The sequence below is a fragment of the Lissotriton vulgaris genome, chromosome 10 (assembly GCF_964263255.1).
Source record: "Lissotriton vulgaris chromosome 10, aLisVul1.2, whole genome shotgun sequence".
Classification (NCBI taxonomy): Eukaryota; Metazoa; Chordata; class Amphibia; order Caudata; family Salamandridae; genus Lissotriton; species Lissotriton vulgaris.
Window position 1 is genome coordinate 106275695 of NC_141698.1, and position 20034 is coordinate 106295728.

The 20034-nt window shown below is 51.2% G+C and overlaps 1 protein-coding gene across 1 annotated transcript in view; it reads left to right on the forward strand.

Moving 5' to 3' along the window:
* The window catches only part of EIF3B (eukaryotic translation initiation factor 3 subunit B), a 265490-nt gene that overhangs the window by 108820 nt on the left and 136636 nt on the right, over window positions 1-20034 (forward strand). Inside the window, exon 6 of the mRNA XM_086940624.1 lies at window positions 3826-3983. Coding sequence (XP_086796750.1) covers window positions 3826-3983 — 158 coding nt within the window. The remainder of the gene's footprint in view (window positions 1-3825; window positions 3984-20034) is intronic.

Sequence of the window (20034 nt, forward strand, 5' to 3'; positions counted from 1 at the left end):
ATGCGGCTGCCTTTTTCACCCATGCTGAGGGGTACTCAACTGAATCTTCTTATTGTTAATATCTATGGTCCTAACTTTCTGGTATTTGGTCGGGCAGCCTCTGGCTTTCAAACAAGGGCTACTCTTGAGCAGCACACCAGTCAACCCCTCTGTGCCATTTAGCTATTGTGGGTGGGTCAGGTTGTGTCCAGGCCATTGCGATGTCTCATTTGTCCAACATGCTGGTCGTCCCCAGGAATAGTTGATCTACTCAGGACCCATCTAGACTGTCCATAATGCCAAGGAGGAAGCGCATAGGGTCCTGAGGCACATGCCAACCCTGGAAATGTGAGTTCAGATTCTATTTTTTCCCAGTATTTTATGAGTTGGGGGCAAGACCAGACCATATGGTGGAAGTCTGCTGGTTGGTACCTGCAACGCGCTCAATCAGATGAGGCACGCAGCTCTGTGTAGTCTCTCTGGGGTAAGGTATGCAGTTTGGAGGTAGTAGATCTGAATGAGTGACTCTAGAAGATGCAGTGATGGTCTTGGGGGCCATAATGGCACCCCACCAATTTTCATCTTCAAGGGGGCCCAGCCAACTGTTCAAGCGAAGTTTAAGTGAGTCCAGCGTTGCAGGGCCGTTGTTCGTGAGGGTGCAGTATATGCGTAATATGCCTCCCTTCCCTAGATTTCCCATCATGACCTGCACTTCCACTGGGTTGAATTCAAGAAGAGTGGTGCCCATCGAAATGTGTGTATTCAGGGTGTTGCGTATCTGTAAAATTGTGACGTGTGTAGGGTAAAGTGGTTCTGTAAATGTAATGACCATAGGAGCTCCCCGGCATCTGTGCGATGCTCAAAGGTGTCCACCTCCGGACATCCCCAACTCTGACCGAAACATACCCAGAGTAATGAGGCGATCAAGCGAGGGATAGGGTTAGGGAAGGTGCTGCAGGGGAACAGGGATACCTGTAACAAAAGGAACATGGAATTAGTAAGACATATCAGACTCTGTACTCTCAATGTTTTCTCATTAATAACACTCCCATACCTTGCACCATTCTGTGCTGAGGTAAAGGTAGCTTCACAGTAGTAAGATACTTCTCTCACCCTGGAACCGTGTGGGAGGCACCTGTAAACCCAGCACAAGTACATCAGTGATTCATTCACTGTACCTCCTGAGTATATATCAAAACATATCAAGACTCATACATACCCTAATACATGCAGCAACAAAGAAATGAGTAAACTAATAAAGGCCAACTCCAGATCTCCTCAGGAGAACAAATAAGCAACTAGCGTTCCGATACCAGAAATCTTCCAGTAGGTCTTCTGGCTAAGGTCACGAGATAAAGTCCAGAACCAAACCGAAATAACTTTCAAGGGCTAATTTCTCTAGAAAGAATCAGAGGCACAATCACAAAGTCACGGAAGAAAGAAAAAACAAGAATCCGATACCTCATTTGCTCCCCGGTGTCTCCAGAACCTGGAACGGCATATCCTTAATCAGCAGAAATAGCCAGCTCCAAAATGTAGCATAAATATTACAGGAAAAATACCCCCGGGGTAATCCCTCTTACTCCGCCGACATGGAAAACCTGAGAGGGACCCCGCGAGCATCCGGACAGTAAAAGAAAAGAGAACAACCGTGTCTCTCAGCACCTCCGGGAGAGAACACGGTAAATATGAAGCCTGCGCTAGACTCGCGGTGCAGCTTCACGAAATCCAAAGTGCCACCATGAACCCTTCCGGACAGCTAACGAAGGAAGGATCAAAGGCGTTGATAGTCAAACGCTCGTCTCACGAGCGAACACACTTTTACGGGCGGAAGGCAATTCCCTCCCGTAACCACAAGGCAAGGAGAAAGACCTCCTCCGGTGCACAATCCAGGAACCTGCAGAGCAGCCGCTCTGCCTAGAATCATTGAGTTACCATTTAGAATCACGTACAACGTTTCCCGCGTTGTGCGTGATTAATAAAGCATTAGCTTTGCCGAGGATGGCCGTCTGGGAATTGAAGTTCGGCTATTTCCTGTACGCGCCCTATGATCTCAAGGCCTGACAGTAAATCCTGAAAGGTCCTCATATGGTCTCCCACCCACACGTCACCCAGCTGTGAGATGCCAATGTAGTCCCAAGACTTAAACCCTTACAACGCCGTCACTTCAGCTAGCCACACACCCTGCCAGACTGGCGTTTGTTGGGTCAATTTGGAGTCCCACTGTGTATGACGCAGGGCCGAGTGCCAGGCCAGAAAGAATGTCTGGGTCGCCTTTGGAAGTGCTTTAAAAATTGGGCATCCGCACATGAGGGCCTGGATTCGAGGGAAGTCCAGGTCTCGAAGTTCTGTAAGCTGGATTGGACCATCCTCCGGTGAATCAGTCGTGAAGGAGAAGCAGCCGGGTGGCTAGATAGTATAGGTAAAGGCCCGTCATGCCCATGCTGCCGTCAAAGGATGGAATGCAGCAACGGGCGAGAGCCATACGCGGCCTCCCACCTCCCCATAGGAATCTTGTTGTCATGGCATCGATGTCCCAAAACCAGCTTCGGGGATAGTGGAAGGGGGTATTTTGAATAATGTGCAGGAACCGCGGGAGGGTCATCTTAAATGTCACCCTTCCAAGTGGATTAAGTGGCAAGGTTTGTCAACGACTCAGGTCCTCCTTAGCCTTTTTGACAAGTGGGGTTATGTTCAACGCCCATTCTAACTCAGGGAGTAGAGCGACCCATATACCTAAATATTTTAATGACTGCTTTCTAATGGTAATGTTAGTCTGCCAGTCAAAACATTCCCTAGAGAGATGAAGAGGCATGAGTGTCGATTGGCTGGGTTCAGCCGGAGTTCGGAAACCTTTTTGAAGGCTTGGAGGGATTGGAGACATTTAGAGCCGGAGCAGGCTGGGTATGCCAAAAAGAGCAGGACTTCGTATCCGTATAGGGCAGTTTTATCAATGTGGTGGATTCCCCATCCAACCTTGAATCGAGTTGTCTGTGCGGGTGAGACATGCCAGGCGTTCCAATGCTAACAGGAGCGGGGAGATGGGGCAGACCTGTCTCGTACCTCTTCGGATGGGAAATATCCGTTTGCCCCCCCCCTCACTTTTTTTATTACATAACCACCTGTCAATTGCAGTGTACGTTTCATCCTGTAAGCCCCCTGCCTAGCCTGTGTATGACTGTAAACCTAAGATGTCTATGCATAGATATATTATGTACTGGATGGTGTTTAAGATGCTTCACAGTTTGTTTAGTTCTACAGATTTGAATTTTGTAACAAGGAACACAGATCGACCAATATAGATGTAGCACTGTGACTGTGTGTTCTTTTGCCGTAGTTTTATTGCAAAATTCAATAAATAAAACATTTTTTAAAGTAGTATCCGTCTTAAAAACAAGTTTCACACCTTTGGATACTCAAACTGACGACTCTTTGCCTTCTTCCCTCTTCTGTAGAGTGATCTCTTGTGTATGAGACGGATTTTCCTTCATGTACTTTTTTTTCTCCGTTTTTTGTTGTTAGGAATTTTTTTATAGCACATTTGCGAGCTTATGCTGAAATGATTTATATTCTGAAACATTTCGGGATATTCTATATTAATGACTTCAGTGACAAAACCAACAGTGCAGAACTAGAATTACCAATAAATAACAGTTCCTTATTTTATTGCAAGCCTTTTTGAATTGTTTTATTATGACGGTATACGTCTAAAATGTATTAATTCGATAATCATTCCTATTTAAAAGGTTAGTATAACAAGTGCTTGTGGGTTAGGTGGTTGCCTGACTACCATCATCAGATCAAAACGCGGTTTCCTTTCTAACTCTTGATTTGTTTTTTATGCAGCGGTGGACAGAGACTTATGTACGGTGGTCCCCAAGAGGAACTTACCTATCCACTTTCCATCAGAGGGGCATTGCTTTGTGGGGTGGAGAGAAATTTAAACAGATTCAAAGGTTCAGTCACCAAGGAGTGCAGCTCATAGACTTCTCTCCCTGTGAAAGGTATAGTATATGTGAAGCTTAAGAATACCTGTGTGAGTGGCTTGGCCTCATGCTTTGTGCAGTTGCATTGCAGTAATTGGATAAGGGTGTTTTCTGCTATCTGAAAGAGACACGTTAGTGATAGATTCCTTACCTTAGAATATCCCCAGGCGTCAGACTGGATCCGGAAACTTTTGCGTAGCAGTACCCTTGCACGTCGGTAGGCGTCGGCTGCGGCTCAGTCGTGGGCGCCGTGATGACGTCGTCGGAGTACTTAGACGCCGCCTCCGCGTGCTGACGTCAGTTCTTCTTTTTTCCGCGCCAGCCAGCCAGATCTGGAAAGAGCAGTTCCCTAGTCAATTTTTGACTACGTTTTGGTGATCTTTTTGATCCATTTCGAAGTCTTCATCGACTCCGTCGGTGACGTAGGGATGCCCGGCTTCAAGCATTGTGTGCCTGACGTGTTTGGGCGTCGACCACGACGACGAGGCCTGCCCCGACTGTCGGGCTCTTTCGAGGAGGGCCAGGCGGGAGCGGTACCGCAGGCGGCTCGAACTCCGGCAGTCGGGCCGCGTGAGGTCCCGGTCCCACGGGAGGTCGAGGGACAGGTAGCGGGGACCGAGCCGTCACAGCTCCGGGAGTCGGCACCACTCCTCCGGGTCCAAGTCGTCAGGTAAGAAACACAAGAAGTCGAAGAGGCATCATAGCTCTTCTGACTCACCCGGACGCTCGCGCGACGCGGCCGGGGGATCTGGTGACACCGCCCACGCGGCTCCTCGGGAGTCGCGGGCGTCGCGTCCGGCCCCATACCCTCCGGTCCCTGGGCTGAACGCGACGCCGGAGGAGATTGAGCGTTTCCTGATGGCCATGAGGTCCCTTTCTCCTCCGACGGGTTCCGCGGCGCCTACGGGCCCAGCGAACACGTCTGGGGGCCCTAGTGGGTCGGGGGCTCCGACCCCGACGCCGTTGGGTGCTTCGGCCCCGCCGGCGCCGCAGGGCCCGGCGCCGCAGGGCCCGGCGCCGCAGGGCCCCACGATCCCGACACCGCCGGTGCCTTCGGGCCCGGCGCCACGGGACGCCGATGGGTCTTCCTCTGGCTCTGGACCGTCACCGGTGGACCTTACGACCCCCCCGGCGTCGGTCCGTGTGGTGTCACCTCCGGCGCCGTCCTCGGGCGGCGCCGTCCCCAATACCACCTCTGTTCCGGTTCCGACGGCGCCTATCGGCGCCGCACCCGACGCCGTTTGGAGATTTTTACTACTATGAACCGGCCTCATGCAATTACAACCCTGAATCTCAGGAGATGGGTGATGAGGAGGATTGGGAGGGGTCTGAGGACCCTCTGAGCAAAGAGTGTCAGTCTGATATGGACAGGGCAGGAGACCTTGGGGAGGCCAGTGGCCTGGACACCTCTCCAGACACTGGATTTGTGTCTCCTCCTACCATGGCTTCGGAGGAGGGGGCTACCTATGGTGTGGTGTTGACGAGGGCTGCCAAGGCCTTGGGCCTTAAGCTCCCCGTCTCGGCCGTGAGGACTAATCACCTCACAGAGGTCCTTAAGCCGCAGTCATGCTCCATGGAGCCTCTGCTGCCGTTTAATGAGGCCTTGACTGACGTTCTTTTGGGCACCTGGTCCAGGCCCGCTACGGGTGCGCCCGTAGATAGGAACGTGGCCAGACTCCACCGCCCGGCTCCGGGCGACCCATGTTTACTGTCCTCCCACCCCACCCCCGAGAGTCTGGTCATCCAGGCCTCTAATTCCCAGACCGCATTCCCGTCGGCCCCGCCGGACAGGGTATCCAAGAGGTACGAGAATTATGGCAAGAAGATATTCTCGTCCCTTAGTTTGGTACTGCGGTCTTCCAACACCGCATGCCTCTTGGGCCGCTACACCCACTCTCTGTGGGAGACGGTGGCGGAAGTGCTGCCAGAGTGTCCGTTGGAGGTACGGGCCAAACTCGGCCAAGCCCTTGTGGAGGGCCGGGACGCAGCCAAGTATTCCATCAGGTGTGGACTGGATACAACTGACTCGCTGGGCAGAGCGATGGCTACGACAGTGGTGGTCAGACGCCTCGCCTGGCTGAGATCCGCCAATTTTTCGGCAGACGTTCAGAACACTCTGATGGACATGCCGTTCGATGGCCGTCACCTCTTTGGCGACAAGGCAGACCACGCGCTTAAGCGCTTTAAGGACTCCAGGGCTACAGCCAAGTCCTTGGGCCTTTCGGCCCGCGCCAGCAAACGGGTGCCTTTCGCCCCTTTTGTGGCCAAGGAAGGGGCGTCCCCACACGCGCCGCCAGCCACTCGCCGCAAACTATCGTCCAGCGCGGCGGCGGCCGTGGTAACAGGCGGAGTCAGTCCACACCTGCCCCCGCGGCTTCCACCTCTAAACCCTCCTAGTCCGTGCTTCTCGGCCCATGTGACGCCAGTGGCAGGCAGGGTTCGCCATCACCACTCTCACTGGCGCACTGTCACTTCGGACAGGTGGGTGCTGCAGATCGTCCGGAGGGGCTACTCCCGCCCCTTCGAGACGACTCCTCAAGCCATGCCACCGCAACACCACCGCGTATCGGGGGATCACTTGCGGCTCCTGCAGGAGGAAGTTTCGGCCCTCTTGGCCAAGGGGGCCATCGAGTGCGTTCCTGGGCCAGAAGTAGGACGTGGTTGCTACTCCCACTACTTCCTGGTACCCAAGAAGGGCAAAGGGGGCCTACGCCCTATCTTGGATCTGAGGAACGTCAACGGCTTCCTCCGGAAGGAGAAGTTCAAAATGCTGACTCTGGCTCAGGTCTTAGCTGCCCTAGACCCAGGAGACTGGATGGTAGCGTTGGACTTGCAGGACGCGTATTTCCACATCCCCGTCCTGCCGGCCCACCGGCGTTACCTGCGGTTCACGGTAGGCCACGAGCACTTTCAGTTTACCGTGCTCCCCTTCTTCCTTACCAGCGCCCCACGGGTGTTCACGAAGGTGATGGCGGTGGTCACAGCTCATCTGCGCAGGTTGGGGGTCTCAGTCTTCCCCTACCTCGACGACTGGTTGTTGAAGGCGGGCTCGCCCCAAACAGTCATCAGCCACCTCCAGACTACGGCGGATCTCCTGCACCTGCTGGGATTTTCCATCAATGTGCCGAAGTCACACCTGTGCCCCTCTCAGAAGCTCCTTTTCATCGGAGCGGTTCTCGACTCGGCGCAGTTTCGGGTTTACTCACCCGAACAGCGGGTTCGGGATATACAGGCTCTGATTCCGATCTTCCGGCCTTTTTCCCGAGTTTCGGTCAGGTTGACGCTGCGGCTTCTGGGGCTGATGGCCTCCTGCATCCTTCTGGTGCATCACGCATGGTGGCGGATGCAGGCTCTGCAGTGGGACCTGAAGTTTCAGTGGGCCCAGCATCAGGGCAACCTGTCCGACCATGTCCTGATCTCGGAGGGCACTGCGAGACCGCTGCAGTGGTGGCTCACGGACCGCGATTGGGTCAATGGCAGATCCCTCTCCCTTCCCCAACCGGAGCACGTAGTTGTGACGGTCGCGTCCCTCCAGGGCTGGGGAGGCCACTTGGGAGAGGCGGAGATCAAAGGACTCTGGCCTCCGGCGGAGTCCCGGCTCCATATCAATCTGTTGGAGCTGCGGGCGATTCGTCTGGCACTGAAGGCATTCCTCCCGTCTGTCCGAGGGAATGTAGTGCAAGTGTTCACGGACAACACCACCGCCATGTGGTACTGCAACAAACCGGGCGGAGTGGGGTCGTGGACCCTCTGCCAGGAGGCTCTGCGCCTCTGGCAATGGCTGGAACATCAAGGCGTGACTCTGATGGTTCAACACCTGGCAGGTTCTCCGAACTCAGCCGTCGGTGCTTGATGGATCACGAATGGCGTCTGAACTCGGACGTGGCGCAAGGCCTCTTTCTGCGATTGGGAGAGCCTTGGTTAGATGTATTCGCCACCGAGGAGAACGCGCAATGTCATCAGTTCTGCGCGTTGGAATTTCCAAGGCGGCACTCGCTCGGAGACGCTTTTCGTCGTGAGTGGAGCTGCGGTCTGTTGTACGCCTTTCCGCCTATACCACTTCTGCCCAGAGTGCTGAAGAAGATCAAGCGCGACCGGGCACAAGTCATCCTTGTGGCTCCGGACTGGGCTCGAAGGTACTGGTATCCCGAGCTACTCAGCATGTCAGTCGGTCCCCCGATCCGCCTACCCCTTCAGGAGGACCTTCTGTCGCAGCAGCAGGGGACGGTCCTCCACCCGAACCTGTCCAGTCTCCACCTCCATGCTTGGAGATTGAGCGGCGACAGTTGAGGCCATTTGACGTGCTTCCTGAAGTCTGTAACATCATTCTGGCAGCCAGGCGTCCCTCCACAAAGTCGGTATACGCCTGCAGGTGGAACAGATTTGTGGCATGGTACACAGCAAAGGCTGTGGATCCCCTCAATGCCCCTCTTTCTGAGGTTCTCCTCTTTCTTCTCTCTCTTGCCCAGCAGGGCTCTGTCAAGGGCTATCTTTCGGCTCTTTCAGCCTTCCTGAGGCTGCCTGACCAACCTTCTTTGTTCAAGTCCCCTATCGTTAATCGATTCCTGAAGGGCATCACTCATACGTTTCCTCCTGTTCCCTTCGTGATGCCTCAGTGGGACTTGAACCTGGTTCTTACATTTCTGATGTGCGCTCCCTTTGAGCCACTTCACAACTGTCCTCTTCGTCTTCTTTCTTTGAAGACTGCCTTCCTGGTAGCCATCACCTCTGCCAGGAGAGTGCGTGAGCTCCAGGCTCTGTCTTGTAAGCCTCCTTTCCTTTCAGTCCATCCGGACAAGGTTGTGTTATGGACAAGGCCCTCCTTCCTGCCCAAGGTAGTCACGGCCTTCCACTTTGGGCAATCCATCAAGTTGCCCACCACCTTTCCGCCTCCGCACCCCTCGAGAGGAGGAGAGGCTCCACCATCTGGACCCAAAACGTGCGCTCTCGTTTTATCTGAATCGCACACAACAGTTCCGGGTGGATGATCAACTCTTTGTTGGGTACGCGGGCGCTAAGAAAGGGAAAGCGGTGCTCAAGCGGACCATCTCCCGGTGGATTATCTTGTTCATCCAGGCGTGTTACTCCTTGGCTAATAAGGAACCCCCTGTTGGGCTGAGGGCTCATTCCACTCGAGCCACGGCCACTACAACTGCCTTGGGCTGAGGTGTGCCCTTGCAGGACATTTGCCAGGCAGCTACGTGGGCCTCGCTGCACACGTTTGCAAGACACTATTGCCTGGACAGTCAAGTCCGGAGGGACGGCTACTTTGGCCGTTCCGTCCTCTATGACTTTCTGGTGTGATTGGTTCGCAGACCCACCACCACGGGGATGTTATTGCTGGGGTATCTATTCTAAGGTAAGGAATCTATCACTAACGTGTCTCTTTCAGATGCACAAGTTACTACTTGTGTAACGATATATCTGTAAGAGACATTAGTTAGTGATAGATTCCTTACCGACCCACCCATCCTCCCCGTTCTGCGAACCAATATCTAGGGTTAAGGTCATCCCCTTTCAGGGCCCTAGTTTCATGGCACCAGTGTTGGTTTTTGTCATGGCTCTGCGCTTCTGGCGCGGAAAAGCTGTGGCCAAGAACTGACGTCCGCACGCGGAGGCGGCGTCTAAGTACTCCGACGTCATCACGGCGGCGACTGACGCGGAGCCGCAGACGACGCCTACCGACGCGCAAGGGTACTGCTACGCAAAAGTTTCCGGATCCAGTCGGACGCCTGGGGATATTCTAAGGTAAGGAATCTATCACTAACTAATGTCTCTTACAGATATATCGTTACACAAGTAGTAACTTGTGCTTCTTGAACAAATAAAGCATACAAGAGAGAGACATATGCTTCTCAACGGATAGAATCTTATATGTTTAGCCTTCAATACTGTAACTTATTTTGTTTTACTGCCCAAATGCTTTTCTTTCTGCCCACTGCTAGTGGACAGTGCATTTGTGGTATTCATTGCCAGTGTTCATTTGGGTATGACATGTTTTTATTAATTGTTGAAACTACCTGTTGTAAAAAATAAACTAGCTCCATCAAGTATATTAGGTGTGCTTTTGTTTTCTAGTGAAACTTTAATTTGTTTGCACAAGAGTTTAGTTGTGTCTGGTAGTCCTTTACAAAAGACAACATGTGTGTAATGTTGAGTAAATTGGGGCATTTCGGTTAATTGTTATACCAGAGGATTTCATATGTTTTGCTCTTTAATGGCAATGATTTATAAATGCTACAAATGTCTTTGAGAGCAGAGACTTTACAAGAGACCACGTTTGCACGGTTGTCGAGAGCATGCAAAATAGCAGGTGTCATTTGACCTTGTGGTCCTATTATCTGCCATGTGTTTGTTCATGTATGTTTCACAGCTTCTTTTCTGTAATCTTTTCAGAAGAGATGAATACATATAAAGGATGTTGCTTCAAGACAAATACTAACCCAACTCACAAATACAGTAGACATTGGGACAGGCGTTGCCCTTTAGAGAACAAAACGCACCTATCCAAGGATGAAAGCATATGCTTCATGACTACTTGTCATGAGGGACGTCATTTTCATGAAATATTGGGGAAACATTGGCATATGTTGAACAACAATCCATTTCTGTTGGAAGGCATCGCAAATTTACTAAGATTCATATTTAGCAAGTTCACAGATCTGAGACCTCCTCTGTTCTTCCGAAATTAACTACAGAGCAAAGCTATAGTAAATCCCTTTTTCTGCTGCAACGATATTTCTATTTGCAAGTTCGGTAAAGATTAAAAAATAAATTGTTCTTCAAGGACCCCATATACAAGTGTCTAACTTTCCCAAGTACATACATGATCTACAAGATTATATGTCCATGCAAAATTTGCATACATTAAAAGTACCATCCATTAAAAATCCTCTTACAAAAACACTACAGGAACTTACACAAATTAGATTTCAAATTCACTCTGACAGAGCATTTAGTGCGCACACATGAAAATTTGTACCCTTTGCTCAATAGGACAAATTGAAAAGAGATCATGATGGGTCTTGATAAAATGAGAACGTAATTGGATTATCTGTTTGAATACAGAAACATCAGGTCACTTCAAAAATGCGGAGATGCATTATTGGTTACAATGATGTTGCTACGTTTCATGCTTATTTGATATAGTCTCTCCTTTCCCACCCTTAAGCTTATCCATCAGGCACAGCGCTTGATGTACTTAACACAAGTGGATATTATTTCATGTAATGTTTCAAATTAACCTGGTTGCTGTAAAACAACGTAGTCATGTTTCTGCACTAACAGCTACCTGAATTCAGTTAAGCCGCAATGATCCTAGAATTTTTACCGGAATAGTTCAGTATGCACAGGAAACTATCCAACAGCTGTTAGTCTACCACAGACATAACTCTACAAACGCTAGTGTGCACATATATTATCTGTTGCTAGACCTGAAGTTATTTCTATGACTGCATCATAATAGTTGTTGAATTTATATGTATTTTTATGAACCAAACTATTATGATGCAAACAAATAATCCTCAACTGCAAACATAATATTTATTCATGGCTTTATAGCTTCAGAATTGGGAATTTAACCAGAATAGGATCTTAGCAACCTCCTTAAACTACAAGTCCTGTTTCAAAAATGCAAAACCAGTTCGTTTTTGCGTTTTTGAGAAATAAATAATTAAAAAAACAACTCTATATATATATATATTTCTGTAGTAGGGGAAATCTGTTATAGTCATAATCTAGTGAATAGTCCCGCCCATGTGCGTGGACCCTGGCAATCAAAAATAATCTCTTAAGTTGTCAAAATAATGCAGAAACTGCAAAGACACTTAAGAGAGAATTTAAAGACAAATAATGCAGCCTATATCCACAGGCTACACTGTCCAGTACTTCAACTAGAAATTCCACCAAAAAACACTACACATAATACAGCCTGACAGTTTCTACCATAGAGAAACTTGCCTCCCCCATTCAAAGACTCTGGAATGATAGAGAGGAAGGTAGGGACAGACAAGCCCCATAGGCTGCCATTATGTGGCTTAAATAGGATACTGTGCCTTTAAGAGAACTTTCCAGAACTTCTCCCAGTATCCCAGAATGCATAGCAGATCCTCTACTTTCAGTTCTTTTTTCCGGCTTCTGCTTACAGGACCCTGGCATTGAGCTCTCCCTTGTTTCAAGGGTTTATTGGATATTTTGGCACTTTTGTGTTCTAAAAGGGTTTCAGTTTACTTTCTTGGTGTTCCCTTTCTCTTTTGTGTGCTGTTTCAGGCGTTTTAGGGCTCTAAAATGCCTGGCCTTTTTGATAAGTGCCCAGCATGTGGGAGGAAGAAGGCCAAGAGTGATCCCCATGATGTCTGCATCGTCTGCCTCCCTGAAGATCATGTCCCTGAGGACTGTCATCTGCCAGCAGTTTACTGCTCGGACTCTGAGGGACAGGATGAAGATCAGGCTTTCTGGCCTTGAGGAGAGGCGTCTGCAGGCTGCAGGTGGGTCTAGGCAGGCTGGGAAGGTTCCCTCTGCCTCTGCTGAGGCCTCTGGGGGGCTCCCCAGAGGCAGGAAGTCCAGCAAACGGTCCCGGTCTCCGTCGACGTCGATTGCATCGACGACGACGTCGAGAGGGATGACGGTGGTGTGCTCCCCTTCTCCCCGGGGCTCCAGGTCGAGACGGCGTGACGGCTCGACGTCGAAGATCATGGAGAAGTCGCCGTCGAAGCCACCGTCGACGTCATCGTCAAGGTTTTCCTATCGACGCCGTAGGCGAAGTGACAAGCATCGACGCTCGCCGTCAAGGCGACACCGTCGATCGCCGTCGAGGCACCGGTCGACGTCGAGGGGCTCCTCGACGTCGAGAGCATCAAGGCGACGTTCGTCGTCGAAGACGGACCGCTAGGCGTCGCGGAGGCGGCGTACGACGGCACGGAGGAAGAGGTCGACGTCGAGGGGTCGGCGTTCGACGCCAGAAAAGCGACGCTCGACGTCTAGCAGACAGAGGTCGGCGTCTGGGAGTCATTCAGCCTCTCCAAAACGGCGCAAGAGGGATTCTAGTCCCAGAAGTCACGCAGCTTCCAGTGGAGGACGAAAGAGGAAGCGTTCACCTGCTGAAGGTGCTGGATCTCAGCCCCCTTCGCCTAAGGGGTCACCGGGCTCGGTGTGCTCAGAGGTGTACACGCCATTTCGGCCTCGGTCGCCAACTCCTCCTCCTGTTCCTTAAGAGGATCCTCCACCCAAACGTCCACTTATTGCAGGCGACCCACCACCACCACCTCCGGTCCCTCCGCATGGGCCCGCCCCGCAGCCGAAGGTTCCTCCGCCGAGGTCCACTTCGCTGCCGTCTTTGCCTGTACCTCCTAAGGGGACCCCAAAACCGAAACCCCGAGAGGAGCCAAGGAAGACCCCGCCACGGAAACCGGTGGAGCGGCCACGGGCTGGCAGGTCTCGCTCTCGCTCTGGGAGAAGGGAAAGATCGCGACACAGATCGTCCAGGAGGTCGAGACGCCGCCATAGGAGGCGCGAATCTCGCTCCCGCACGAGGTCCTCTGGTACCAGGGACTATTCTCCTACCTTGTCGGAGTCCCCGGACACGAGGGTGTCCCCGATTGATGACCTGGTGGCGTTCCATGACGTCCTTTTAAGGGGCGCTGCGAAGTTAGGCATATCCTTGACGGTGCCTACTCCTAAAACTTCCGTCATTTTTGAGACATTGCATCAAAAACACCTATCTCGTCCTCTCCTGCCTCTGGTCCCGGGCCTGGAGGAACCGGCTATGGCAGTTTTTCTCACCCCTGCGGTGACTAAGGCGGCTCCATCGAGGTTGCTGAAAAAGTACCGGGCTCCAGATTCGGATCCGGCCTTTCTGAGAACGGAACCCCCTCCGGACTCCGTAATTGTGACGGCGGCCACAAACAACATGCCACCACCCCGTCATCCACGGTTCCCCCGGATAAGGAGTCCAGATGGATGGATTCGGCGGGGAGGAAAGTCTGTGGAACTTCCGCTACCTCCATGAAAGCTGCGAGGGCCACGGCGCTGTTGGGCCGATACGACCGCGCCCTCTGGGACTCCCTCGAGCGATTTGCAGAGCACTTACCTCGCGAGAAGCGTGAGGACTTCCAGGAAGTGCTGAATGAAGGGATGCTGGTGGCGAACCAGATTATCAGCGCTGCTGCGGACTCTTCCCTGTTGGCTGCTCATGGGTTCTGCCATGGAGTCAACCAACGACGCCACGCATGGCTCCGGCTTACGTCCCTGAAACCGGACGCACAGCAGAGGGTGGCCAACCTACCATTCTCCGGCGAGACCCTCTTCGGGAAGCATGCGGACGATGAGATGGCCCGCATGAAGGCGGAGGCCGAGACGCTCACGGCTGTGGGCCTGGAGAAGCCTAAAGAGACCAAAAAGACGTACCGCCCCTTCCAACGGCGGTTCGGTGGGCAAGGCCGAGGACGTGGCCAGGCTTCGGGACAGTCGCAACATCAACAACCATTCCGTAAGCCGTTCCAGAAGGGCAGAGGAAGCCAGCAGTCGGCTCCGGCGCCCAAGGGCCAGGCTGGGTCTAGGCCCTAGGAACCTACTTCCCCCGGATCTGTTACCCACTCCGGTAGGGGGAAGCATTCAATTTTTTCTGGCAGAGTGGAGAAAAATTACTCAGGACAAGTGGGTGCTGAATATTGTTTGCAATGGATACAGTCTTCGGTTCACCAGCCCTCCTCCAGCAATTCCACCGGTCAGCTCGCAGTTTCAGCTGCGCGAGCTTCAGGCGGAAGCGGATATCCTGTTGAGGAAAAGGGCGATAGAAGAAGTACCTCTGTCTCAGAGAGGAAGAGGTCTGTACTCCCAATTCCCAGACTGTCGTGGGAATGTCCTTGTGAAAGGGAACCCCTCTGAGGAGATTCTCCGCCAAACACCACCACTTCAGAGACTGAAGAGCATGCAGCGACAGTTGAATCTTGTCGTCCCAAGATCCTTTCCTCTGATCCCACTGGTCCTCCAAGCACTCCTGCAGCGATCTCACGTGCAGCCGTGCGTGTGGAGTCAGGAAGATACAAGAGGCCATCGATCCCAGTAGAGAAGACACCGTCCTCACTGTTGTAGATGGCGTTGTGATAAGAGACTGAGCCTTCCGAAGGAGAGATAATCGTCTCTCTTCCGAAGGAGACACGCTTGCTGACAGCGTATTGGTGGAGGCTCCCAAGTACTGTATGCATTGGACCGGAGTCGGGACAGACTTGGCCATGTTGATGTGCAGCCCCAGCTTGTTCAAGAGAACGCACGTCTTCTGGAAGTGTGCTCGCGCTTCCGAGAATGAAGATGCCTTGATCAACCAATCGTCCAGGTACGGGTAGACGAACACCTTGTTCTTCCTCAGGTGTGCTGCTACCACCGCCATGCACTTCGAGAATGTTCTCGGCGCAGACTTCAGTCCGAATGGGAGTACTGTGTATTGATAGTGATTGGTGCCGACTTGGAACCGCAGGAACTTCCTGTGTTTGTGTGCAATGGGCACATGGAAGTAAGCATCCTGTAGGTCTATAGCGCATAGCCAGTCTCCCTGTTGCAGCTGAGGATAAATCTGATGCAATGACAGCATGCGAAACTTTTCCCTGCGAATCCATTTGTTTGCCTGTCGCAAGTCCAGAATGGTCCTGAACTCGTTCTTGTCCTTGTTGCGAACCAGAAAGAACTGGGAGTACAGACCTCTTCCTCTCTGAGACAGAGGTACTTCTTCTATCGCCCTTTTCCTCAACAGGATATCCGCTTCCGCCTGAAGCTCGCGCTTCTCTCCTGGGATGGGGAGCGCACCCCGGGACTCTACAGATTCAAGGAACGTGGTCGCCGATGGAGGCCATGTATCACATCAATTTCCTGGAACTCAGAGCTGTTCACTTGGTACTGAAGGCCTTCCTTCCGTCCTTCCGGACCAACTCTTCTTGTACAGACGGACAATACTACCACGATGTACTACCTCAACAAGCAGGGGGGCTCGAGATCACGCACTCTGTCACAGGAGGCGCAGGCGATCTGGCACTGGCTCCTAGCCAGAGGATTGACGATAGCGGCTACCCATCTGCCAGGTGTGCAGAATGTTCAGGCAGACGCACTGAGCAGGCTGGTTCAGGAAAACCACGAATTGGTCATAAACGACGAAGTACTAGGAGAAGTCTTCGCACGGTGGGGAACTCCAGACGTAGATTTGTTCGCCACCACCGAAAACAGCAAGTGTAGAGACTTCGCCTCCAGGTACTTCCAGCAAGGGACGCTGGGGAATGCGTTATGGATAGACTGGACGAACAGCTTTCTGTACGCCTTTCCTCCTATACCCCTGATTCTGGCGGTGCTCATCAAGCTGGCCCGGTCCAGGGCTCGGATGATACTCATTGCCCAGGAGTGGCCCATGCAGTGGTGGTTCACGGACCTACTTCACCGGTCTCTCCTTCCTCGCATTCGGTTGCCGTGCAGGCCGGACCTTCTCACGAAGTTCGGGGGATGGATGTTACACCCCAACCACTCGTCTTTGAGTTTGGCGGCATGTCTCCTGAGATAGTGCAATATGGCCATCTGAATCTGCCCGATGATTGCATGGACATACTGAAGGAATCTGAGACCTTCCACTTGGACTTCTTATGCTTACAAGTGGAAGAGGTTTTGTATCTGGTGCCAGTCTAAGAACCATGATCCTACGACCTGTAAGGAAAATGTCATCCTTCCTTACCTTTTACATTTGGCGCAGTCTGGCCTTAATGTTCATTCCATTATGGTTCATCTTGCTGCATTGACTGCCTACAGGAAATGCCCTTCACAGACTTCCTTTTTCCAGATCCCTGTGATCAAAGATTTTCTGGAAGGATTGAAGAAAGTGTTCCCTCCTGTCAGGCTTCCTTCTCCTTCATGGGAATTGAATGTGGTGCTGTCCAGATTGATGAAGGAGCCTTTTGAACCTATTCATAAGGCTTCGTTGCAGCACCTGTCCTGGAAGGCGGCGTTCCTCGTGGCCATTACATCGGCCCGCAGGGTGAGTGAAATTCAGGCGTTGTGTTGTACTGAACCTTATACTGTGTTTCATGCTGCTAATGTTGTTATGCGTACTCACCCTAAATTTCTTCCCAAGGTTATTTCTGATTTTCATGTCAACCAGACCATAACTTTGCCTACGTTTTTTCAGAACCCTTCTTCTCCAGCGGAAAGGTCCTTACATTCCCTGGATGTTAGGAGGGTGTTGAAATTTTATCTGGATAAAACCAAAGATATTTGTAGGTCTGACCAGTTGTTCATCAATTATGGCTCGGTCAGGACGGGTCTTGCGACCTCTAAGCAGTCCATCTCTAGGTGGATTGTGTCCTGCATACAATTATGTTACCAAAAGGCTAATAAGACCGTAGGAGGTAAGCCTAAGGCTCATTCCACCAGGGGCAAAGCTGCCACGACGGCTCTGCTCCGTAACGTGCCGATTGCTGAAATCTGCAAGGCAGCCACTTGGAAGTCGGTTCATACCTTTGCTAAGCATTACTGCCTGGACACTGACGCCAGGGCAGACGCTCAGGTTGGGCAGCCTTCGCTGCGGAATTTGTTCGCACAGTAGTGGCGTTATGTATTTATTCTCCACCGCCGCTTTGGTGTGGGGATGGGCTTGCCATTCTATTCACTAGATTATGACTATACACAGAGACCCCCTACTACAGAAGGAGTAGTTTCTGTCCTGTAACTCCAGTTCTGTAGTAGGGGTATCTCTGTTATAGTCATAAGCGCCCGCCCTCCTCCCTGGTGGAGATATTTCATCATGTACGGAATGCGACCGGTCTGGCGTGCTTCGCCTTCAAAAAGAACTGAAAGTAGAGGGACCTGCTATGCATTCTGGGATACTGGGAGAAGTTCTGGAAAGTTCTCTTAAAGGCACAGTATCCTATTTAAGCCACATAATGGCAGCCTATGGGGCTTGTCTGTCCCTACCTTCCTCTCTATCATTCCAGAGTCTTTGACTGGGGGAGGCAAGTTTCTCTATGGTAGAAACTGGCAGGCTGTTTTGTGTGTGGTGTTTTTTGGTGGAATTTCTAGTTGAAGTACTGGACAGTGTAGCCTGTGGATATAGGCTGCATTATTTGTCTTTAATGGGCGGGACTATTCACTAGATTATGACTATAACAGAGATACCCCTACTACAGAACTGGAGTTACAGGACAGAAACTACTATATATATATACATATACAAAGCCAAGGTTCCCCCTCTAAGAAGAACGACACAGGCTGCCTTTGAATGCTTCAAGTGGATTTATTTAGGGCACAGAATCGGCAGCTCCCCACCGACGCGTTTCGCCACTAAGGCTTGGTCACGGTTAGCGTGTACAACTTCAAAGTGCTATTTACATGGTGAAAAATCAAGTGCATAGAGGTAGGACTACAATTCATCTGTTCAGCCAATTTTGGTCGCCATCTTTGAATGGTGTATTGCACCATCAATTGACCAATTGTTGTTTAGTACATTTATACAAACCGAGGCAAAATAAATGACATACATCTGGCCATTCAATGTTCATAGTCAGTTAATTGTAAAATAAACTTCCAGGGATTTCCGCCGGTTAGCGAAATATTTATCCATTTGGGTGCCGTTTTTTAGCGCACTCACTTCAATGTTTACAAAACTATAATTGCCTCCATTTAACTAAATAAATCTCGCCCCAGTGGGCTATTCAACTGTGCCATGATTTTACTGTAGTTGTGTAAGTGATGCACATAATGCATATAATTTTTTATTTATTTTTTTGCAGCGTGAATCTTTCTGGATTCACTATGCTGTGCACTATTCCGCGGTCTAGTGGTTGGGCCCGAAATCGTAGTCTTTTCTCTTTTGTTTTTTTTCACGTTGCCCAGGTGGGCGTCGACGTCCCACCTTTTGGTGTACTTCCTGTGACGTCGGCACGCTTCCTGCGGAAGCTCCCACCTTTGGGCTCCATCTTCAGGTTCTTTTTTCCACCATTGGGTCTGGATCGTCACCGAGAGGTTCCAGAGTTTTTGGAGAAAAGAAGGAAAAGACTGAAATCTACTGAAAAAGATTGGAGAATACATCCAGGAACAAGACCACTGAGCCGGGACGACGACTAAGAAGGAGGAGAACATCAAAGACTTTGACGTCCAACAGAGAATGTGCACACAGGGGGCCCCCTGAGCGCAGGAATGGACAAGACTTTGTTCAAATTCTGCCGCAATTGCCACCACAAATACGCGCAGAAGGACCAGCACCCGGTTTGCAACCTCTGCCTGCCAGTCGACCACGAAAGCAAAGATTGCAACGCCTCCTCAGTCTTCACCCGAAGACTCTCTGAGTTAGAGAGAGGCAGAGTAGAGCCAACTACAGCATGCAGGGCAAAACCAACCTCTGTCGCTTCAGGACTTGGGCCTCTCCAGTGATGAAGAGGACAACATCGCCGAGGGACCAGATTACTACACGGTCGTTGAGACTGATAAGAAAACTACAAAAGAGGTGGGAGATACGTCGACCCCTAAAACCCTTACAGACTCTTTAAAGCCCGAGTCAGACTCTTGAAAAACAGTCTAAGTCCACAAAAGGAGCACTGGCGCCGAAAATTACGACTGCCACGTCCCTGAAAAGGAGCACTTGACGCCGAAGGAAAAGGACCCGAAGGTGACTTAGATGTCTGTCGAAGAGATCATCCGAAACACTCGACGCCGAACAGGCCGCCGAGATAGAAAGGAAAAAGAGAAGGTTTGAGGCCGAAATGGATAACCTCCTGCAATGGAGAAAAAAGAATTCCACGAACCGGATGAACAGGTTCACCATCCCGTCGAAGACTACGATCGTCTAAGTTGAGGACGTAGAGGAATTAGACACCGAAGAGCCGCCGAAAACTCCCAAGAACACCAAGAGGAAGAGGGCCTATACTATGACGAGGAAGGCGAGGAAGACCAGCGCACGAGTTTGGGCTCGGCATCCTCGGTGGCGCAGGACCTGGATTGGCAGGACCTTGACACCGAAAGCCCAGAAGAGGCCTTGGAGACGTATCCTTCGAGGCCTTTTTGTCGCCAGATGACTTTGGTATCCACAACATGGTCATCGGGT